Here is a 22,333-nt window from a genome sequence, read left to right on the forward strand (position 1 = left end):
ATTCAGCGGCGTCTCTTAATAATTATTTACATTCAAAGCACCACAAAAAATATTTACAATAATTTACAAAAATCAACAAATTCTTTCTCGTCGCCCTTTTTTTCTTATTTAAATCAAGACGACGAGCAATGATGACAAAATCAGTAGAAGAAAGCTGTCTGCTGAAATTTTCACACATGACGAGAATGAGCCCAGCAATGTTTGATGTTTTTCACCTGGAAGGTAAAAAGAAACGAATTATGTCTGTGTGGAAAATATTTTTTGATAAATTGCTTTGCCTTTTTTTTCGTGCAGCTTTTACTGAGAAATGAGAGATAAAGAGAAAGAGTGATAAAAGTTGATTAATCTCGTTTTTTTTGCAGTATGGGAAAGGCGTCTCCATCATATTTTCCTGGAAAATGTCTCAATTCGAAAAATATCGATATCATTTATATTTCATGACTTATTTTATTTTTATGTGTCAATGCGCTCGTTTTACTGCCGTTATTTACTTCGAGTAGCTACAACAACGTAATTTACTGCTCTCGACGTCTTCCGTGCAAAAATTGAGTAGTTTGACAACAAAATTATTTCAAAAAAGGAAATTTTCTCTGTTATGAAATATTTTGTTCGTTTCATTGACAGTTTAAAAAAATTGTTGAAAATTTTTCCTGACTTTTTTAAAAGGAAATAAAGTCGATTTTTTAAACTTTTGCCTGATTTTACGGGAAATAAGTTGCTCAAAGAGCTTTTTTGTCATCTTTGAATTCAATTAAATCGATAAAAGCTGGCAAGTAACTGACAATAAAGAGCAACAATTACAAAATACCAGCTTTTAATATAATTTTCCGCTATAAACACGCGTGGTTTATCGTCATTTAGGGGAAATTATTGCAACAAAGGCATGGCATGCTAAAACACTCTCAGTTATTATCTCAGACACATAATGCTGTCATTCGCAGTTTGCCATTCTAAATTTTTCCCTAGTTTTATTATAATCATATAATAATGAAATGACGCCAAATACATGCCAAAAATAGTGTGATAATAAAATTTACACTTTCCTACCGCCATTTTTCGGAGTGTAAAAATAAAGTGAACATCTTCTCACCTTTTCATTGTGTGTGTCTGTGCTTCTGAGAGAGCTTCTGTTGGAGATTATTATTGCAATTTATTGTGCTTCGTATTAAATGAAAGTATCTGGCAAGTGACACAGTTGTGGACTCTTGCAGGTTCTTGAGGTTTAACGGTGAAATGACGATGCACAGTGGGCAAAATATGACACATGGGGTTCAAAAAAATTTTTTCTTTAAAAAAATTAAAAAAATATAATTTTAATTTTTTTTACATATTTTTTTTCTAATTAGGCCGTCTCAAATTTTTTTTTCGATGTTTTTGTCTTAAATTTCTTTTTTCAAAAAAAAAAGTTTTGAAAAAAGAATTTAAAAATTAAACAATTTTTGGTCATTAATGAATATTTCAGTTGTTTTGACTACATTAAGATTTTATAATTTGAAATTGATCTCAGATTCAATTTAAACAAAAAAAATTTGACATATTGCATCTTTACCACGTTTGTTTAATGAGCAGAAAATTCTGTTTCCACTTACTCTGTCCCAATAGCAATGAATGTTTCAATTATACCATATTATACCATGTGTATGTTTTTCAAACAAATAAGATAACTTTTGCATTAGCGTTTTTGTTTCATTTCGGAACTTGAATTAAGCTCAAAGTAAAATCTATTTTTGCACTTGGAATAGTTAAAACAAATTCATTTGATTTCTCTGGTTTATTTGGCAAAAGAAAAAGACATGCTCTAAGCTTTTTTTTTAAATAAACTGTGTGCGCTTCTCCAAAATTGAAGAAGGTAATTTACAATCCCCATAAAAGTATTCAAAACAAAGCACAATTAAGGTTGTAATTACTCTAACAGCATAAATACTTAAAACGTCTTTTGATTTTTCAGTAGATACATACATGCGGTACGCATATTTATTTTCTAATGAATTCATGGACTGTTCTTGTTCCAAAATGAATTTATTATAATTGTAGACATTCTTTATTTCAAGATTTTCTTCTTGTACTGGAATATTATTTTTTTGATTTTTCATCAAAATATTATAAAATGTCACAAAATTACTAATAGTTACGTTCAAATGCTTTAGCATATCATCAAATATGTCTATATTAACATTTTCAATAGTAAAATACCGATGAGTTTTCAAACCTGGAACTCGGGTTTCCAAATGAACAATCAATTCATCTAGAGTTAAAAATGTAAGTAAATACGCTTTTTGTCCGTGAGAATTAAAAATTCCAAAACAATGAGGACGCTTAAAAATGCAGTAAGACATATTTAAAGAAGTAAAAATTCCTTCTTGATGTCCTAAAGTGTAAAAATAAAAATGAATTTGTACTTTGATATTTTCATAAGTACCTTCAAATATTTGAAATGAATTCTCATTCTCCATGTCACTTTTTAAGGAAGACATCCGAGTTACTTTGAATTCGACAGTGGTTTCTTTTAGCGGAATCATACAATTCGTTTCTTCTAACACTTCTAAGAGGTCAGAAAGATTAAAAAAGAATGCATTGTTTGAAACGAACGATTTATAATTTTTATAAAGTTCATCGCCCGTGTGCAAAACAATATTTAAAAATCGTGGTCTTAATTTAGTAAAATCGATTACTTTAAGTAAACTGCACATAATCACGGAAATCGGAAAGCTTTGACGATTTCTGGAACCTGGGCTAAATCTCGCATCTCTTTGTGAATAATCGCCTTGGATGAATAATAAAGGTGATATTTTAACTGATAATTGATATTTTTTTGAGAATAAAATTTCAACGACTTTCAATACAAAAATTCTTGAATATTTCTTGAAAAATATGGGAAACGGTCAATTTTGATGAAATTTTCGGAAAATATACTTTTTTTTTTATTTTGCCTTATTTTCAACTTTTGAAATGGGGCATAGAACAAAAACATAGAAAAAAATTTGAAGCGGCTTTATTGGAGAAAAAAATTTTTTTCAACTCTGTGAGTTATTTTTTGCCCACTGTGCGTCGTTCTTCTATCGATAAGCCTCTGTCATTAATAAAAATCAGTTTCAATAAATATAAATTTTGAAAAACCAAGTTTCATTTATAAAGCCATCGATTTTTGCACTTTAAATCACGGTTTGGCCCACTGTGTGACGTCACGAACCAAAAATATTACTCAGGTATGCGAAACAACATATAAGTAACAGTCGACAACGAGAAAAGTTGCTGTAGCACGACAGCTCAAGTGTGAAGAAAATCGCAACAACTGCAATTTTACGGTGGATAAAGGGGCACAAAAGTTCATTCGGATGATTTATTGTATTAATTAATGCATCAAAATTTGAAATTTTAATTAATATTTAAATGTTGAGTATCATCAAAAAGTTTCTGCTTCTTCTTCTTACGGAATGCGGCAAAATATTCCCTTAAGAGTATTTTCTTCTTGCGAAAACTGTGTCTTCGAATCAACCGCAAACTAGTATTTTTAGTTTTGTCCTGAATAAATGTACAGAAGACGAAGAGTTAGAGCTAGAGAGAGAGAGATACTTTGCATTAAATTTTACTTAAAGTTTGGATTTTGAAATGACTTTTTATACGTTTAATTTGCATTTCATTACAACATTTTACAGTGCTTTGACAGGTAGGCAGCACGTTTGCCAAGGACGAGACACTTACAGGTGTGTATATGTCGTTCTCTGGATGATAGTTTTTTTTGTGTGTGCGAAAGAGTAATGAAAAACCATTAAAAGATACAGATATAATACATAAAGAAGAGATAAGATAGAAGAAGACGACCGAGCTTAATAGGCAGGACAAGTGATGTGATGGGAAGTGATTTTAAGATGGAAATTCAAACTGTAGGTTTAAAAAAATTAGTTTTTATAGACAAAAGAAAGGTAAGTACTTTAATTTAATTTTTTTAACGGAAATTTTAAATTAAAAGGAATTAAAAATTATTTTTTTTTACATTTTTGAAATTAGAATTCTATCTTAGAAATTCTAAAAACTGAAAATAGGTGTAAAAAGTAATTTTTAATTACTATTTGAGACTTATTTCAGTTGATTCAAAACTATATTCTCTGAATTTTGTTTTCAGTTTAAATATTTTTTTTCCTTTTCACTTCGATTTCGACAAGTTCTTGTTCGTATCTTTCGTACAACTTACAGTCATTTGGTCAGAATATTTTTTAAAATTTTTCTTAAAAAACTTTTAAGTTTTTTTTTTATGTTTGTACATCAAATTTAAAAGATAAGGTACTTAAAAATTAATCTGATTTGAAATTAATTGAAAAATATTGATATTTTTTTAAAATTAATTGGTAAACTTTCTACTAAGAGTTTCTCGAAAAATTATTTTAGATTTTTTTTTATCGAATTGACAAAAATTGGCTTAATTTTATTTATTTTCAAGATTTTCTTTAATTTAAAATTTAATTTAAAATCAACCAAAAATAATTTTTTAGTCGATTCTGCCTACCATTTTGCAAAATGGGTAAGTTTCCATTTAATTTACACTCACAAAAACTTGGACTGAATTCCCACTTTCTTTAACAGTCTTAAAATTGTGCACAAAGTAATAAAAATGTTTTTTTGCTACTGGCTATCAAATTATTGTGCAAATGCTCTTCTCGTGTTAAGTAAATCGAAACAAAAAGATTTTCTTCCACATTTAAATTCTGTTTAAGTTTTTTTTCCTTTGCTCTATTCACTGCAAATTTCTTTCGGGTCAAAAGCGCAAGGAGACAACGAAGAAATTCCCTCATTCATATTCATTTGCTGGAAATGGTCACCTACTTTCAAAAATTTATCTTTAACGATATATACGAATTTTTTTTTTGGTTGTGTGTGAATTTTATTTCTATGGCATTAAATTGTCACTTTATCCATTCTTCGGTCTGATACGTCTTTGCAGCATTCGTCTGTGGCAACAAAAAAAAATTATCTAAGTAGGACAAGGAGTTGACGATATTTTATTGTTATTGGACGAAAGTTCTCTCTTGATTTATTCATTTTGCATTTTTTCTGGTTCTCTCGTTTTTCACACCATTTTCAATGTCGTCGTGTTGTTGTTTTGATTTCTTATTTATTTTTATTTCCTCCCCAGCGATATTTATTACGTTATAATACAAATGTGGCAAAAATAAATGTTCTAATAAATAAACACTAAATAAAATCACATCGTTTTTTATTGTTTATTCGATTTTTTTGTGCCTCATTCGAACGATAGAGCCTTCTATTTGTTATTGCTTTGGCAAAAACCATTTTATTTACTTTTAGATTTGAAAATGTCCTCACACAGCAAGTGCGCCATATATATGAAAATTTATTTCCCATTGTACAAAATGCGATGTTGGAGCAATTGTTGGGAGCATGACGGAGAGGCTAGTGTTGTAGTCAAGTGTTGAAACTGATACAAATATATATAAATATTTTTATCGAAACCATTTATTTTATTCCTTTTGTCAGATTCATAGACTTTTGTTCGGATGAACGGAACGAGATCCATTAGAATATTCGAGTAAAAGTGGTGCTTAATTTTATTTAAAGTAACATCGATTGCGTCTTATATTTATGCTCAATGAAAGCTGTAGTAACATTTAACTTGAGGAGGTATGAGACGAAAGATCTTTGAACAAGACTTGCTTTGATTGAGTTAAGAAGTAAAATTTTCGAACTTCGAATACAAATTTTTTAATTTCGAAAATTTTCGCAATTCAAGTTACAATTTTTTTTTTTGTAAATTTTATACAAATTTTCATAAATCTTTCAAAAAATAATTCAAAGTTTTCGAACTTAGGATTGAAAATGGTTTTGAATTAACTTAAACTTTGAGCTTTTTAATTAAAAACGTTCGAAATTATTTAAAATTATTAATCTACAAAACTGGAGTTAAAATTTTTCGAAATCCAAACTACAAATTTTCGTAATATTTTATAAAATTTCTCAATTTTAAGTAAAATATTTCGAAAATCGACTTTCAAATTTTAATTACGAATTATAAAAATTTTTTAATTAAAATTTCTAAAAATAAAGCTACAAACTTTTGAATTGAGAATTTTCGAAAACAGAATTACAAATTTTCGAAATTCGTTTTTGAAATTAATGTTTTTTGGAATTCAAATTACAAATTTTTGAAATATTTAAAAAAATTTGCAATTCTAAAATTTTTCGAAAATCTAATTTTGAATCTTAATGACGAATTTTCGAAAATTTGAAATATCGAATAAAAATTTTTCGATAATCGAATTAGAATTTCCAAATTCGAAACACAAATTTTCGAAATTCTTAGTTCGAAATACAATATTTCGAACTTCAAGTTACAAACTTTTAAGTCTCTTTCATCTTGTACCTCCCCAAATAAATTACGTAAAGTCTCGATCTTGTTCCAATACAAAATCCATAATACTTTAGACACGAGTCGAAGAAAGATCTATCGCCTTTTCCCACATAATTTATGTTTTATGACAAAGACGACAACGTTTTAAATTTCTCTCATGCTCGTTACTTTTCAAAAGCGAACGCAGCTAAGTAATAATGAATCGTCTCTCAAACCTCTCATTTTTTTTCGCTCTCTCCAAAGCAATTCGAAAAAAAAAGTAAGTTAAATGCAAGAAAAATTACTTACCTCCAATGACATGCAGCTGAATGGAGTCACTGTGTGCACCGCACCGACAACTATAAATTCCGCTGTCAGCCGAGACAACGTTAGCTAACGTTAATTTACTTATGACAATTGGGGAATTGTGCTCTATTTCTATCAGGACACCTCTCGGCATCTGCAAACGGAAAGAAACATTTAGTAAATGAAATGGCATTTATTTTGTACGACGAAAAAAAAACGAGATTCAATTTCGCCAGTAACCTAAGTAGTATACGCAACGTGGGCAGAAAAAAATCACATGTGTCATATTTGAAAAAATAATGTGGTGAAACGGCGTGTGAACACGTAATGATCGTCTTGCAACGGGTCAAAAAAGCGAAAAATGCACATGACTTGTGTTACAATTGCTAGCAAGGCACGAGAAAGAGAAAACTTTATTAATCCGTTAATTCTTTATATTTTTTTGCTGCTGTAAAAGAATTAAATTTTCAATTATTATTATCCGTTTTCTCTCGAACGTTGCCTGTAATAATAACTGTAACTCTTCCTGAGGGATTTCTATGTCACATGTTTTGTTCCTGTTTGTGAGAATTATATTTTCTGCTGTTTTTTTCTCCTATGTGCTTGAAAAGTGTGTGATGCCTCTTTGAAAAAACAATGTAAATCCTCATATATGGCACAATGAACGATTCTGCCCCAGAAAAATATAAACTTTGCACAAAAAAGTAAAGGGATAGAAAGAAAAATGAGTTTGAACTGCATTCATGCGCCTTTGGAAAAAATAATACGAATCCATATAATGCAATATGAAAACAGAAAAATATTATTCTATAGTTTGATCTGAATTAATCCGACACACAAAATGATACCAGGAATCAAGAAACGCATTAAAAACTCATGAAAAGACGAACTTTAAAAATACTTGAAAAAACTTGAACTAGAATCTACCCAATTACCGCTGTAAACAAAAACTATTAGAAAAAACTACCTTTTCATTCAAAATCTCATCATTTCTCGACCATTCAATTGATTTCGATGGAAAGTGGTTGAAATCATGCTCTTTTGGATTGGTATCTTGCAAGATTGATTTGCATATTAAGATGACTGTATTGTGTGGTTTGACAACTTGTTCCTTGGATCCGAAAATTTGTGTCCCATAGAAAGGCGTATCCATTTGTTGGTGTTCTAAAAAGGAAAATAAAAAGAAGAAAAAACGAGTTAGTTGAGACAAATTACCGTCAGACGATCACATTTTTATCAAATTTATCTTAACTTTAGATATTTTGCAACAAAATAATGTCCAGCACACATACACATACTCCATCATAAACAAAAAGATAAATTGGCTTGGAAAGCATTTTATTCCTCCCTCGTTTGTCCACTACTCGGCATTGGCAAAGAAGGCACACTTTTAAGCAAGTGTTGTCCATTTTTCCAGCTTGGAGTCATTTGTTTTGCTGGACCGTTTAATACTGCAGTAAATGCAGAAAAATGATAAATGAGCGTTGTTTATCGAAAGAAAAATCTTGAAAAATTTTTTTAAATGTAGTAAATATTCATATCACAAGAAAAAAAAACAATAATAGCAATAATTTTTACTGAAGGAGAAAAAAAAATGTCGAAACAGAAGTTTTACATAAAAATTTTCTCCCATTTTAAATTGTGTCGTTTTTTAATATTATTTACCTAAATCCATTCATTTTCCTTTGTTTCTTTCATTTGTATTCAAAGCAATTCTTCGATCAGTATCTGACGGGAAATGTAAAAGTGGAAAAAGTGCCTCCATTTTTCAATCATTTCAACTTTTTACAAAAAATAACGTAGATTTAAGTTAAGTTTCTATTAGTTTTTAAAGCTTTTTGTTTTATTTTTTTTTAATTTTCAGATTTACATAAACTTTAATATATGAGATAAGACAAATGAAATAACAAGGGAAATTGTTCAGTAAACAAAAAAGATTATAACGACAGAAGTGGATAATCGAGGTAAGAATCTTTCTCATTATAGATGAATTGAATTTAAAACTTCCATATCGTGAAGAATCGATAAGCTTCTTGGATTATACTTATGTTGACTAAGAGTTCTACTGTTTTCTACGAATATAATAATTATCGTAAAATTACAAAGAAAAAAGCGAAAACAAGTAACTCAAATAATGTTTAATATGAACGACTTCAGTTTTTCAATAGTACCATGAAGGAGAAGTTTTTTATTTCAGAATCGGAAAAAAAAGAATATGAATCAATTGTGTTATCAAAAAAACTAAAAGAATATATTGTACTATTAATACGTTTGCTTTAAAATTTGGATAATAAGTGCCTTCAACAAAACAAAAGTTTTTTTCCATTAAGACATTTATAAAAAAACAAAACTATCGCTTTCAACCTGAAAAATCAACTAATATTCGAATATTTTATTGAGCCACATTTCATTACTCCGAACACCGGGAAGCGCCCATAGGGACCAGTTTAGATCTTAAGTCTGACGAAATGACGGGGTTTGTACAATCTCTTAAGCCGAAGTCACGGCGTTTGCCCCACTGAATTGGGCCATATCGAGTCGAAGTTACGGCGTTAGGTTATAAGACTTAGCCGAAAGTACGGCGAAATTCTGAGAAAAAATGAAAGAGAAAAGAAATTGAAAAATAATGAGAAATGAAAAGTTGAGGCTTAGAGCTCAAATAAACTGGACGTGACAAAAAGAGAACGTGGCATTTTTCATTCATTTTCCCCGAGAATCCCTGCAAGAACCCGAAATACCATCACAAATGATCATTTTAACAAAATGACTGTGATATTAAAGAGAATGATAGTTTGGAGATTTTTAAAGTTAAGGTAAAGCAATATGTGATAAACGAAATAAGAATATGAAAAAAAGATATTAAACAAACTAGCCAAAAAACCGACGCAATATCATCGTAAATGATGGAAAGAAAAACAACAACACAAAACGACTTAAAAAGTACTAAAGAATTGAAAGAAACTTTTCTTGATATTGTTTAAATCATAATAATCTGAATACTACTTAACATGCCTTGTTTTTAAGTACTTTTATGTTTTTTGTATTAACTTCAAAAGTTATTCTATAATTAGCTCATTCATCAATAAACTACATTCTTAATCCCTTCTTGACTCCTTTTAAAATACATAAAATGAGATAAAAATGATTTTTTTAAAACTTTTTTTTACCCTATTTTTGATATGCACCACTTTTGCATATCTCGTCAGCAAAAACAAACCCACAAAAAAATGATAACTAAATTTTCGTTTATTTCCAAATTGCATTTATTTGGATTCCAAATGTGTTGTTTGTACTCTTTTCTCTCTTCTTGCTTCTCAATCATTACCTAACATTCCTTCGGTCCATTATTGCATTATATGTTGTGCGTACTGTTGAAAAAATTTTCTTTTTGCACCAGATTTATTCCCAATTTTTTTTTTGCTGCAAGTATTATTATTTTACATCAACAAACACGAAAAAACGACACAAAAGGACACACTTTCAAGCTGCAATTCTGAATCAACTCCTCGTTTTTCGTTTTTTTTTCGGTTCCTTTTATATTTTACAATTTATTTATTTATTCAATGCATGTGGGTTTGTGTGTCTATTCAAAAGTAAATTGTGGTACAAAATGATTGTAATGTGGTTAAAGTGGACAAGTAGTACAACAACAACAACAATGAACTGGACGACCCACAATGGCATGGCAATGGAGCGGCAGATGCATAAATTGGACGTAGTTTGATTATAGACTCGAATTGAATGTTCCGAATCTATACACACTCGAACATTTTTTTTTCGAATTTTACATATTTATCGATTCGGCAGCAGCAGCAAACACACCAACATACAATGGAGAGAACAAATGCATTGATTTAATCTGTGAGTGTGTCGTATACATTGTTCAATTCACATAAAAAGATTTTCTGATTATTTTTCTAATTTAAAGTTTTGTGCAATTGGGCGGATGGTATACTAAAATGAATGACCAAAACTTTTTATTCTTCTTTGTCCGAATAAATGCACTGATCGTGATAAAAATTTAAATCTGACCTTTCCTTGTTTGTTCGTAATTTTTTTTTTGTTTTGTACGTCCTCAATCAGAGGGATGCGATTAAATTAAATGACCAAATAACAAAAAAAAAAAAAACACACAACAAAATTTCATGCATGAAGACGCGCAAACACGCAAAATATTTATAAAATGATTCACATGAATAAATTTCTAGTGGCACGCGTGGTTTTTATATGGGACGCAAATTGAAATGCTTTTCCAGACAAATTAGCTAATTACCGTGTTTTAGAAACGTGGTCTAGTGTAAAATTTTCCGGACATGAAATCAGGTGAATGAATTTTTTCCGCGAATCAACCGGATAATTTTAAACAGTTTTGAATAAAATTAAAATGGAAATTGATACATGAGTTCATCCAGTTTTTGTTTCATTTTATCATGACTTAAAAAAAAAAAAAAAAATTCCGAGAGAAATTTATCTGCGTCATTATTTCTAGGTTTAGAACAACAAAAAGTTGTGTCATGCATAATTCTGTTGTTGTCTGGCATGGCGAAAGCCAGCAGACATCCAACATATTTTTTTTTCATTGCGGCGATTTTATCGTTCAGAAGCAATGAGAAAAAGAGAAAAAGCAAAAAAAATGCAAGTTCATAAAAAAGCGGCTTAGAAAAGTTATTAATTACATCAATATATGTAATAAATAATGGTACACAAGCTGACTTTTTTTTTCTTTTGCTTCTCTTTCTGTTCATTTGTTTGTGGAAGAGCTCTCGTGTTATCTTTCCGTTTTTGTTGGCAGCACGCGATGACCATGACGCGTCATGATGTTAATGAAAGACGACTGGATTCTGTCTTGTTCTTTCAGATTTTGTGTTTCGAACAAAAAGTGTCGTGGGAAAGGGCAGGAAAATTAATTCGAATTTTTAAAAAAAAAATAATTTTTTCATTCGAATCGCAACTCGTTCATTTTTCCCATCCAATTTTTTCTTGGACTGGATTTACATTTTTGTGAACAAAATTTTTTTTTATCATTATCATCATTCTTCTTGTAATAAATAGGAGTAAAGTTGAAACGTAAATAAATATAGACAAAAAAAAGGTTTCTATGGAAAATATTTTCCTATATACACGACATATTTCATGCGTGACATTGTTATATCTTGTATCTTCTTGCAGTTTTTTCCCGTTGGTTTTTCATATTTATATTTATAAATATGATAAAAAAAAAATACCCAAAACGCAAAAAAAAAACTAAAAGTCATAGGCAAATATTTTACAGAGTATTAAAAGAAGCCCTTTTTGATCCTCTTGTTTGTCTCTCGGTCGTTCATTCGTTCGCTAAAGTCGTTTTTGTACATGATATTTTTCCTCGTCATTTTTTTTGTCCTCTTCATCTCTCATCTCTCATGGTGGAAGAGTAACCATAGTAAACGTAATAAATGTTATAAAAAAGCAACCTTATTAAATTTTATGTTTATTTTTTGTCATTTTTATTATGAAGAGTGTGTGTATGGAAGATCCGTTCGTTCGTTCGTTAAGGAAAAGAGTCAGGCTCGGAATGAGGATGCATGATGATGAAACACTTTGTCATACATTTCTGTCTATTTATATGAATATTCTCGTTAAACTATACAAGAGAGGAGGAGAATGCAGGCTCGACAATCATAAATCTACATCATTCATAACATTGTTCACCAACGAAGGAAAGAAAGATGAATAAGAGGCTTGATCCTTGTGTTTTGATGTGTTGCATGCTTTTACGATCTCAAAGCTGTTTTTTTTTCAAAGAGAATTCAACAGCGGCAAAAATGTTTAATGCGCTTTAAAGTCATTTTCCAAGGAAACCCGTAACTGTTACGAAGCAAAAGTGGCCTCTTGCATTGACATAATGAACGATCCTTCACCGATAATCACCTCAAAGGAGCTTTCCGCATACATAACCATCATTTTCTCATTACATTAAAATGTACGAGTATTCTTGTATGTATCTCGTGGCATTTAATTATTCACAGGAAAAATATGTATGTGACACATTTTTGCAGTTTACGTTACATTTACCCACTAAGTGATTAACCAGACGTTCCCTCCGGCAAATCCATTTTAAAATATTTACAAATTCCGATTTATATTTATCTACAGGCCAATAATATAATTCGTGGCTTTGTAACAAACAATATGGTCATTTCCAATTAATTTAATAACTTTAATCACATCAAATTTATTCCATTTTTGGGGTGATTTTATCCGTTTTACGATGCGAATTGTGAAAAAATTAAATCTCGGTGTGGAGAATTTTGGCGAAATAAAATTTTTGAAAGGTAAGTAGATTTTTTATTAAATCTTTAATTGAATTCTGTTTCTTTTTAGGTATATCAGAAGGCAGAGCAGAAAGCTTAAAGCTGCAAATATTTTAAAAAATTGGACCATTAAAAATTATTCCAGCTTGTTCATGCTTTATCTTTTGAATCAAATTTCAACTCCAAACTTAAGAAGACCAAAAAAAAGAGAATAAAGCAACAATATCCCATTGGGACGAAATAACCTTTTTTAAAGGCCATGGGGTCTTGAAAATAAGGTCCTCAAACTTTTACATGGAGAAATTCCGAAATTTTTATTTTTTTGTATTTTTTTTCAAAAAAGGAAAATTTCGGAATTTCTCCATTTAAAAGTTTGAGGGCATTATATTCAAGACCTCAGGGCCTTAAAAAAGGTTATTCTGTAAAACTGGGTACCAAAGATCAATTTAAATCGAAGCTTTTGATGAGTTAATTTACATGAAACGGCTATACTTAAGTTACATACAAAATTTTATACATTTTTTAAATGATTCTACAAAGGCCCAGGTAGAGGTCAGATAGAGGTCACAACTAAATATCACAGCATCGCTTCTATTCCTTGGTCAAGTTGCAAAACAGCAACTTTTCACATTGCAGTCAAAATTATTTTGGAAATAAATTCTTTTAATATTGCACAACCATACACATTTGCGGTGCAATCAATAAATTCCCAAATATTTTTTTTAAAAAACAAAAATAACAATAATCTGCTTACCTTTGACCACCAAATTTACATAACGTTTCATTTTTGGTTCCGTATTAATTTGGCATTCATAACGACCCGCATCGGAATGCTGCACATTCTTTATAACTAATCCCCAGCTGGTGTCATCTCCATGCTGATATTCAGAACTGACACGTCGGTCCTGCGTGAATGTCATATCGCCCATTGTGAGAACGCTCAAGTCGGAAGTACGCATCCAAAGAACCTGCAAAAAATAAATAGAAAATATTTTTTTATAATAAAAAACTCATTTTCCGATGAAATAACAACATTGTAATATATCGAAAAGTTTGACAAGTTACTTTCTCGATTACGGAGCATTTGGGCTTCATCATAAACTAAACAGTTCATAGAGCTGTATAAATATTGCTTGGAAAACTTTATCTTTATCATCATGAGCATGAAAGTTAAATAAAATTTTGCATTTTAATACAAAAAAAAAGTGAGTAAAGTAATGATCAGAATAAAAAGACATGATCAATGCAAGTAGAAAAAAATATTTGTGGTCGCTTCTGTTCTGTAAAATTTTTAATTTTGTACAAAATTGCTCCTTTTGTTGTGAAAATTTACACAAAAAAATGCAAGTTTTATTCGCATCTGCTGTAAAACTATGCGGAATGAAGTGTTGACTGAGCATAAAATTTATTCCTGAGGTTAGAAATGCAATTTTCATTCGGAGGAAATAATGTTTATTTGCATACAATTTACATGCATTATTATTATTAATGTTTGTGTTTGATATTATTTGTTGTGTGCCATACAGCGAGGGGATATAAACTAATAAATTAAAGGGAATCATGTACGTTGCACGGCCGAACTAGTTTGAGAGAAATATATCAAGAGATCATGCATTGTTGTTTGTTGTATTTGATGAGTAATGGACTTGGTTTGTGTGTTTTTCGGTGTAATTATTTTAAATTGTTGTAAAACTTACTTGAGGTTAAGATCTGACAGACGCACAAATGGAGGAAGAGAGAGAGAAAAGAAAAGGAACCCGACATCTCCATCATCTTCATTATGCCGAGAGACCGATTAACACGTAAAGTGCAGCAGATTCATCGCACCCAACAAACAAATTATATTCATTCAGGCCAAAAAGTTTGTAATTTGCACAACATGTGTTTCAGTTAAATTGTGCATAATATTTATTATTAAACAACCGACCATTTGTATTTGTATATAATTATAAACGTGTATGCGGTACCTTCTACCTATTTGGAATTTAAAACCGACAACGTTCAACAGTAACTTTTGAAACTTTCTAAACTGCACTAAAAGGGCGGTGTGCAAAGCTGTTGGAAACTCGCAATTTAACACATATATAATAGGAAAGAGTTGGGTTTGACAAACATTGAAGACTTCAATAGAAAAAGGGAGGGCACGAAGCATCCGGTTTCAGGACTAACGGTTCAAGGCGAACAGAAAAATTTTCACAGGACGAAGCTGAGTAAGAGGTAAGTTTTGAATTTTAATTAACATCACTTGAAAAATTGGGAGGTACCTTGAAGTTATGAAAGATGATGAATTTTTGATGGATTAAGATCGAAATGGACGTTGAGGTTAGAAACTAAAGCAGTAAACTCACTTTGATGGCATTCAAGCTAAAAGAATTTCACGTTTCTCATTTGAAATATAGATACATGTTGTTTGAGTTTGACAGTAAATGTAACCCCAATAACTATGAAAACTCAATCAATTAATTGATAAATCGCTTTATTCTTCCAAAATTATCCAGAATATCGCCAGCACGTCTATCTTCTTTTCTCTGCCAAAAAAAGTGACATTACCTGTCGCCGGTTACATTGGCATCTTTTAAGTTCAAAAGGTAGCTATCTAAAAAATTGAGCCAGAAGGTTGAGTCAGGTCTTCACAATTTATGGTTAGAACATGATACATACCAATAGAGTAAAAACTGTTTTTCGTTTCTATTTCAATAGTAGAACCGATGTAAATCCGGTAGCCCATCGCTCTCTATTGAACAAGCCACGCATTGTGCAAAACATCTGTATATCCAAGAGATGTCCGGCCAGAAAGGTTATAAATATGAATATTATTTATCTCCTTAAATGTCGAGAAATTATAACTTATATATGTGCCTGTGTTGTCCTAAGCCTTTTCCTTAATCGTTGATTTGGAATGAAATATTCTCATCTCTCTTTTGCTCTTTCTTGCTGCGTTGACTAGGGCAACTTTTGTTGTTGTTTACGCATTATATGTAGTCTTGTTTTTGACATAATCTTTACCTTTTTGTTGCCTTCTTAAATAATTCCTCTTTGCGGGACATCCTCCGATCGAGTTTAAAACTTTTTTCTAAATAATTTGAGTTTGGTCCGTCTGTTTTCCACACATGTGATGTTAAATAAAATGTGTGTCTGTGTTTGCATGTATGAATAATTTAACAACTGTGTAAATAATAACTACAATTACCAGCGTGCATGAGTTGCTATGGACGGCAGTTAAAGCGGAAGGAAAATAGATTGTTCCCTTTTGTTTATTATTTTGTTTGTTGGTACACTTTCATGGATGATGAAATGTGTTTGCCAAAGAGATTTCACAACAATATTTATCTACCTATTCCATGTTTTTGGTCTCTTTCGCTTGACTTGTTTGGCTTGCTCTTTAGCTTATCTGCCGCTGCCTAAAGAAACCTCAAAAAATCGATTAATCGTCAAATCAATCCATAAAAGGCGCATTTTGCGGTGGCAAGATTGCATATTTAATTACCTCATTGTATTTATTATCACGACAGACACACTTGTCTGTCAAATCGAATTAATTTGTGTTGTCGATATTGATATAATTAATTAAAACATAGTGCAAGACCTCCTGTAATGAGAACGCACTTTTCCCACTATAATTGTAAATATCAATTAATTTAAAAGTTTCACACAATTGGTCAAAGGGCTGTTAGGTGTTATGATGCTGATGATGATGTTAAAATTATGTTAAAATTTTCCTATTATCGGTCATAAATTAAATTAAATATTATTCCAATGAAACGCAAAAGCTGCTTAACATTCGGTCGTAAGTATGATTAATTACTGCTGTTGAAAGGTTTTTACATGGAAAAATGTTAATTTTTAAGCGAGATGACATTATTTAAAGTTCAACGAGCTATTGTTGGAAAAAATGTCCCGTTTCTTGTCAAAGTTTTTAAATTTTTATTGGGCTTGGCTTAAAAAGTCGAAAAGAAAACTCATTGGCAAGCAAGTCAATTTAGAAAATTATCAAATTTAACGTCATTTTTAAGTTGAGTTAAGCGTATTTGAAATAAAAAAAATATATTTTTGAATTAATTAAAAAATACTTGGATTTTCTTCAAAAAAATATCCTAAAAGAAATTTGATTAAAAACTAACTCAAAACTGCCATAAAAATTGAAACTGAAAAAAAAATTTTTCTTTGACACAGTTTTGATTTGAAAACTAAATCAAGAGCAAAAAAACTGTGTCAAAAACTGTGTCAAAGCAATTTTTGTCAAATCTTGCTCCAAATGGATAAAAACTTGTCAGAGGGCTCTAATTTATCATTTTTAATCATTTTATAACTCAAAACTGCCAAAAAATTGAAACTGAAAAAAAATTTTTTCTTTGACACAGTTTTGATTTGAAAACTAAATCAAGAACAAAAAAACTGTGTCAAAAACTGTGTCAAAGCCATTTTTGTCAAATCTTGCTCCAAATGGATAAAAACTTGTCAGAGGGCTCTAATTTATCATTTTTAATCATTTTATAACTCAAAACTGCCAAAAAATTGAAACTGAAAAAAAATTTTTTCTTTGACACAGTTTTGATTTGAAAACTAAATCAAGAACAAAAAAACTGTGTCAAAAACTGTGTCAAAGCCATTTTTGTCAAATCTTGCTCCAAATGGATAAAAATTTGTCAGAGGGCTCTAATTTATCATTTTTAATCATTTTATAACTCAAAACTGCCAAAAAATTGAAACTGAAAAAAAATTTTTTCTTTGACACAGTTTTGATTTGAAAACTAAATCAAGAACAAAAAAACTGTGTCAAAAACTGTGTCAAAGCCATTTTTGTCAAATCTTGCTCCAAATGGATAAAAATTTGTCAGAGGGCTCTAATTTATCATTTTTAATCATTTTATAACTCAAAACTGCCAAAAAATTGAAACTGAAAAAAAAATTTTTTCTTTGACACAGTTTTGATTTGAAAACTAAATCAAGAACAAAAAAACTGTGTCAAAAACTGTGTCAAAGCCATTTTTGTCAAATCTTGCTCCAAATGGATAAAAATTTGTCAGAGGGCTCTAATTTATCATTTTTAATCATTTTATAACTCAAAACTGCCAAAAAATTGAAACTGAAAAAAAATTTTTTCTTTGACACAGTTTTGATTTGAAAACTAAATCAAGGGCTCTAATTTATCATTTTTAATCATTTTATAACTCAAAACTGCCAAAAAATTGAATCTGAAAAAAAAAATTTTCTTTGACATAGTTTTGTTTTGAAAACTAAATCAAGAACAAAAAAACTGTGTCAAAAACTGTGTCAAAGCAATTTTTGTCAAATCTTGCTCCAAATGGATAAAAATTTGTCAAAGGGCTCTAATTTATCATTTTTAATCATTTTATAACTCAAAACTGCCAAAAAATTGAAACTGAAAAAAAATTTTTTCTTTGACACAGTTTTTATGAAGAGCAAAACTGTGTCAAAAACTGTGTCAAACTGCCATTTTTGTCAAATCTTGCCATTTTTGTCAAATCTTGCTCCAAATGGATAAAAATTTGTCAGAGGGCTCTAATTTATCATTTTTAATCATTTTATAACTCAAAACTGCCAAAAAATTGAAACTGAAAAAAAATTTTTTCTTTGACACAGTTTTGATTTGAAAACTAAATCAAGAACAAAAAAACTGTGTCAAAAACTGTGTCAAAGCCATTTTTGTCACAAGTTTTGATTTGCTCCAAAAAAACTGTGTCAAAAACTGTGTCAAAATTTTTGTCAAATCTTGCTCCAAATGGATAAAAATTTGGCTCTAATTTATCATTTTTAATCATTTTATAACTCAAAACTGCCAAAAAATTGAAACTGAAAAAAAATTTTTTCTTTGACACAGTTTTGATTTGAAAACTAAATCAAGAACAAAAAAACTGTGTCAAAAACTGTGTCAAAGCCATTTTTGTCAAATCTTGCTCCAAATGGATAAAAATTTGTCAGAGGGCTCTAATTTATCATTTTTAATCATTTTATAACTCAAAACTGCCAAAAAATTGAAACTGAAAAAAAATTTTTTCTTTGACACAGTTTTGATTTGAAAACTAAATCAAGAACAAAAAAACTGTGTCAAAAACTGTGTCAAAGCCATTTTTGTCAAATCTTGCTCCAAATGGATAAAAATGCTCTAATTTATCATTTTTAATCATTTTATAACTAAAAACTGCAAAAAAATTGAAACTGACAGTTTTGATTTGAAAACTAAATCAAGAACAAAAAAAATATGTCAAAAAAAGCCATTTTTGTCAAATCTTGCTCCAAATGGATAAAAATTTGAGGGCTCTAATTTATCATTTTTAATCATTTTATAACTCAAAACTGCCAAAAAATTGAAACTGAAAAAAAATTTTTTCTTTGACACTAAATAACTTTTTAAAAATCATTTTTGTCAAATTATTGTCAAATCTTGCTCCAAATGGATAAAAATTTGTCAGAGGGCTCTAATTTATCATTTTTAATCATTTTATAACTCAAAACTGCCAAAAAATTAAAACTGAGATTTTATTTACTAGTACAAACATTGTTAAAACTTTTCCAAAATTTTATCAAATTTATGTTCATGAACCTAGCTCAAAATACTTTTTCGTCAAAAAATTATATTAAAAAGTCCAATATGGAATAATGGACATTAAAACATCGTAAAACTCAATTTTTTACTATTCTGCAAAAAGCGCACTAAAAACATATTGAAACGAAAATTCGATTGAAAAAAGTCATAGACTAAGATGGAGAACGATAGATGATAAAGAAACAGAAGAAAAAATCTAATCTTGCAAAAGTTATCAAAAGATTAGGCTTTCTAAATTACATATTTAAAGATTTTCTGTTTTTTTTTCTTGATAACTCAAACAAACAACGCAAAAAATGTGAAGCACGTAGAAAAAACTTTGCTGATATTTTTTTGTCGAAAAAAAAACGATACTTAATAAAAATGTTTATAAAAATATCGATAGACAATGCATTGAATGGAAATCATCTGATTTTTTTTTTGTTATAAAAAGTTGTTAAAAATGGACGAACTAAATTTGAATGAGCTTTTGGCTTTTTGCCTTGTAAAATTAAAATTATTTGAATCTTGATGGAAATTCGTGTGAAAAATTTACCGTGTCTGCTATAAATCGGTTTATTACTCTCTCTCTTATCTGGGATACGAAATTTTTTTTACGAGTTTGTGTCTAACGTGTGTCGATGAATGTTTGACCAAAAAAAATGCCTCGAGTTTTCGCTTTGTTTGTCGCACTTTCGACACCTTTTCTTTCATCTTGCGCATCGAGCGAAAAAAAATTTTCCAATTCGAGTCAATAAAACGAAATGAAATTTATGATACTTTTGATAACCTTGTTGAAATTACTTTCATTATTTTGTGAATCGTGTTCATATTGAGCGTGCTGTAAAATTTTTGATTACACTTTCGAAGTGGCTACTGCTGCTGCTGCTCCAATCAAGCGCTTGAATAATGCAAAATGTGCGTGATGTCTATTTGATTTGATAAATTGAGGAAAATGTTCGACATTGATTGGAAAATTCGTACTGTTGGAGCGTGCAAATGTAATAAAGAGGGAAACAAACGAGAGGACACTTGACTAAAACGAACACGAGAGCACTTGAAATAGTTTCGATGTTTTCCGAAACAATGACGCGCTGCCTATAAAGTAACGACGTCATGTATTTTAATTAATATCGCAATATTTTCCTTTTGTTTTTCTTTCTAAAAAAAAACGACGACGTCGATGATGAAAGTGATTGAACTCATCAAGTGCCCTTGATCTTAGCTAATAGATTTACTTGGAGTGTCCTTCAACTCATTCATGTAAGATTATATTGCACTTGATGTCGTAATGAGGATCCAACCGGAATCGTATGTAATAAAAAATACCAAAACTGGACATCAGACACAACAAAAAAGGGGTTAATAACTCACATCCGGGACCTTTCCGCCTTCTTTTATTGCTTTTTTAGACACCAAAAGACATTTACATGTACGCATGATGAGGAACGACAAACCATTTTGACTGGTAATAAATATAAAAACAGACATCACATACGATGACGCATCCGAAGAGAAAAGGAGAAACAAGACAAGACGACACGACAACATAATAAATGGAAAGTACACCCCTTTTTATTGATTGTCCATAAATATCAACATGTTCATCAATTTCTCGTTTTACTCCAATGTCAATCTTTCAACGAAAATTGATTAAAGTTACTCACCATTCGGTCCTCGAGATTGGCAACTTTGCAGGATAAGATGACAGTTTGTCCCGCCAAAACTTCGACCGTGTCGGGAACTTTTAGAAAGGTTGGAAGTGTTTTCTTGGCGATATCGTTGAATGAGGAACTGGATTGATATCTCCGGGGATGACTTATTTCTGAAAAGAGATAAAAATTTATTTTTTTTATTAAAATTTGAAATATTGAGATCTAATACGCCCTCTAGCGGTGGAAGATAAAAGTTATGAGATCTCTTTGGATCTTTTAAGATTATTTTTTTTAATCATTTCTAATATTATTACATTTAAGTAATTTTTAAACAATAAAAAAATTAATATGTAGTTACTAAAATCTAAAAGATAGCGTCTCCTAGTGGTGAGATATTGAAGTAATATGATCTGTAAAAACGCGCGAAATTTAAAATTGAATTACTGAATTACTAATTGAAGAAAAATTACAATAATATTCCGTTTGTTTTAAAAGCAGAGTAATGATTTGAATGTAAAACTTTCATTTCAAGTATTTGACTTGAACGCCCCATTGTGGTGAAAGATAAAAGCTCTGAGATCTTTTTTGATCTTTTGAGATCGTTTTTTTTCATCTAACCTTAAATGTTAGTCATTTTTGAAGAAAAAAAAACGAAAATTGCAAAGATTATAAAGATAGCACTCGTAGCGGAGGAATATTGAAACAAATTGATCTGTAAAAGGGCGCGAAATTTTCAAATTAATTAAAACTTACAATTATTCCGGATTTTTTAAAATCAAACTAATAAACTTAATGTAAAACTTTAATTCCATGTATTTGACGTCTTATAACGCCTCCTAGCGGTGAGATGAGAAAGCTTTATAGATCTCGACAGATCAGCACGTAGCCATTTGCAATAAAGAAATTTCTTTTTTTGAGCATTTTGCGTTATCAAAAATAATTAAAATGAACTATTTTATACTTTTAGGTTTTGAAAGGAAAAAAATGTGGAAATTTTTATAAAATTTTAGTTTTTAAAGTTCGAATAAAAGACAAAAGCAAAACTATTATATCAAAATAAATGCAAACTAAAGCTTGAACTTCTTATTCGGTCAAAATCAAAAAAAATATATAAAAAAATTGAAAGAAAAGATCATCTTTTCTTTACTTCCAACCTAAATATCAAGCTAGACACAAAAGACATTAACACAAA

At 29.9% G+C, this 22,333-nt stretch overlaps 2 protein-coding genes across 3 annotated transcripts in view; one reads left to right on the forward strand and one right to left on the reverse strand.

The window, feature by feature from the left end:
* Nucleotides 1-22,333, forward strand: part of LOC134835721 (transcriptional activator protein Pur-beta-A) — a 356,196-nt gene that overhangs the window by 842 nt on the left and 333,021 nt on the right. The gene's annotated exons all lie outside the window — the stretch shown is intronic.
* On the reverse strand, nucleotides 70-21,213 carry LOC134835691 (uncharacterized). The gene is made up of 5 exons (XM_063850612.1): nucleotides 21,154-21,213; nucleotides 13,694-13,907; nucleotides 7,617-7,813; nucleotides 6,653-6,803; nucleotides 70-215 (listed from the first exon to the last, which is right to left on the reverse strand). Exons 1-5 carry the CDS (start codon nucleotides 21,154-21,156, stop codon nucleotides 109-111), a joined length of 672 nt encoding a protein of 223 aa, XP_063706682.1. The 5' UTR covers nucleotides 21,157-21,213; the 3' UTR covers nucleotides 70-108.

Source organism: Culicoides brevitarsis, chromosome 3 (genome assembly GCF_036172545.1).
Source record: "Culicoides brevitarsis isolate CSIRO-B50_1 chromosome 3, AGI_CSIRO_Cbre_v1, whole genome shotgun sequence".
Classification (NCBI taxonomy): Eukaryota; Metazoa; Arthropoda; class Insecta; order Diptera; family Ceratopogonidae; genus Culicoides; species Culicoides brevitarsis.

What these genes read in the sequence shown, in the direction of transcription:
- LOC134835691 (XM_063850612.1), bottom strand. An exon ending in TGTAAATTTGGTGGTCAAAG is followed by an intron (nt 7,814 to 13,693) that starts GTAAGCAGATTA and finishes TTTCCTTTTTAG; the next exon opens with AACACCAACAAATGGATACG. An exon ending in TCAGCTGCATGTCATTGGAG is followed by an intron (nt 216 to 6,652) that starts GTAAGTAATTTT and finishes TTTACCTTCCAG; the next exon opens with GTGAAAAACATCAAACATTG.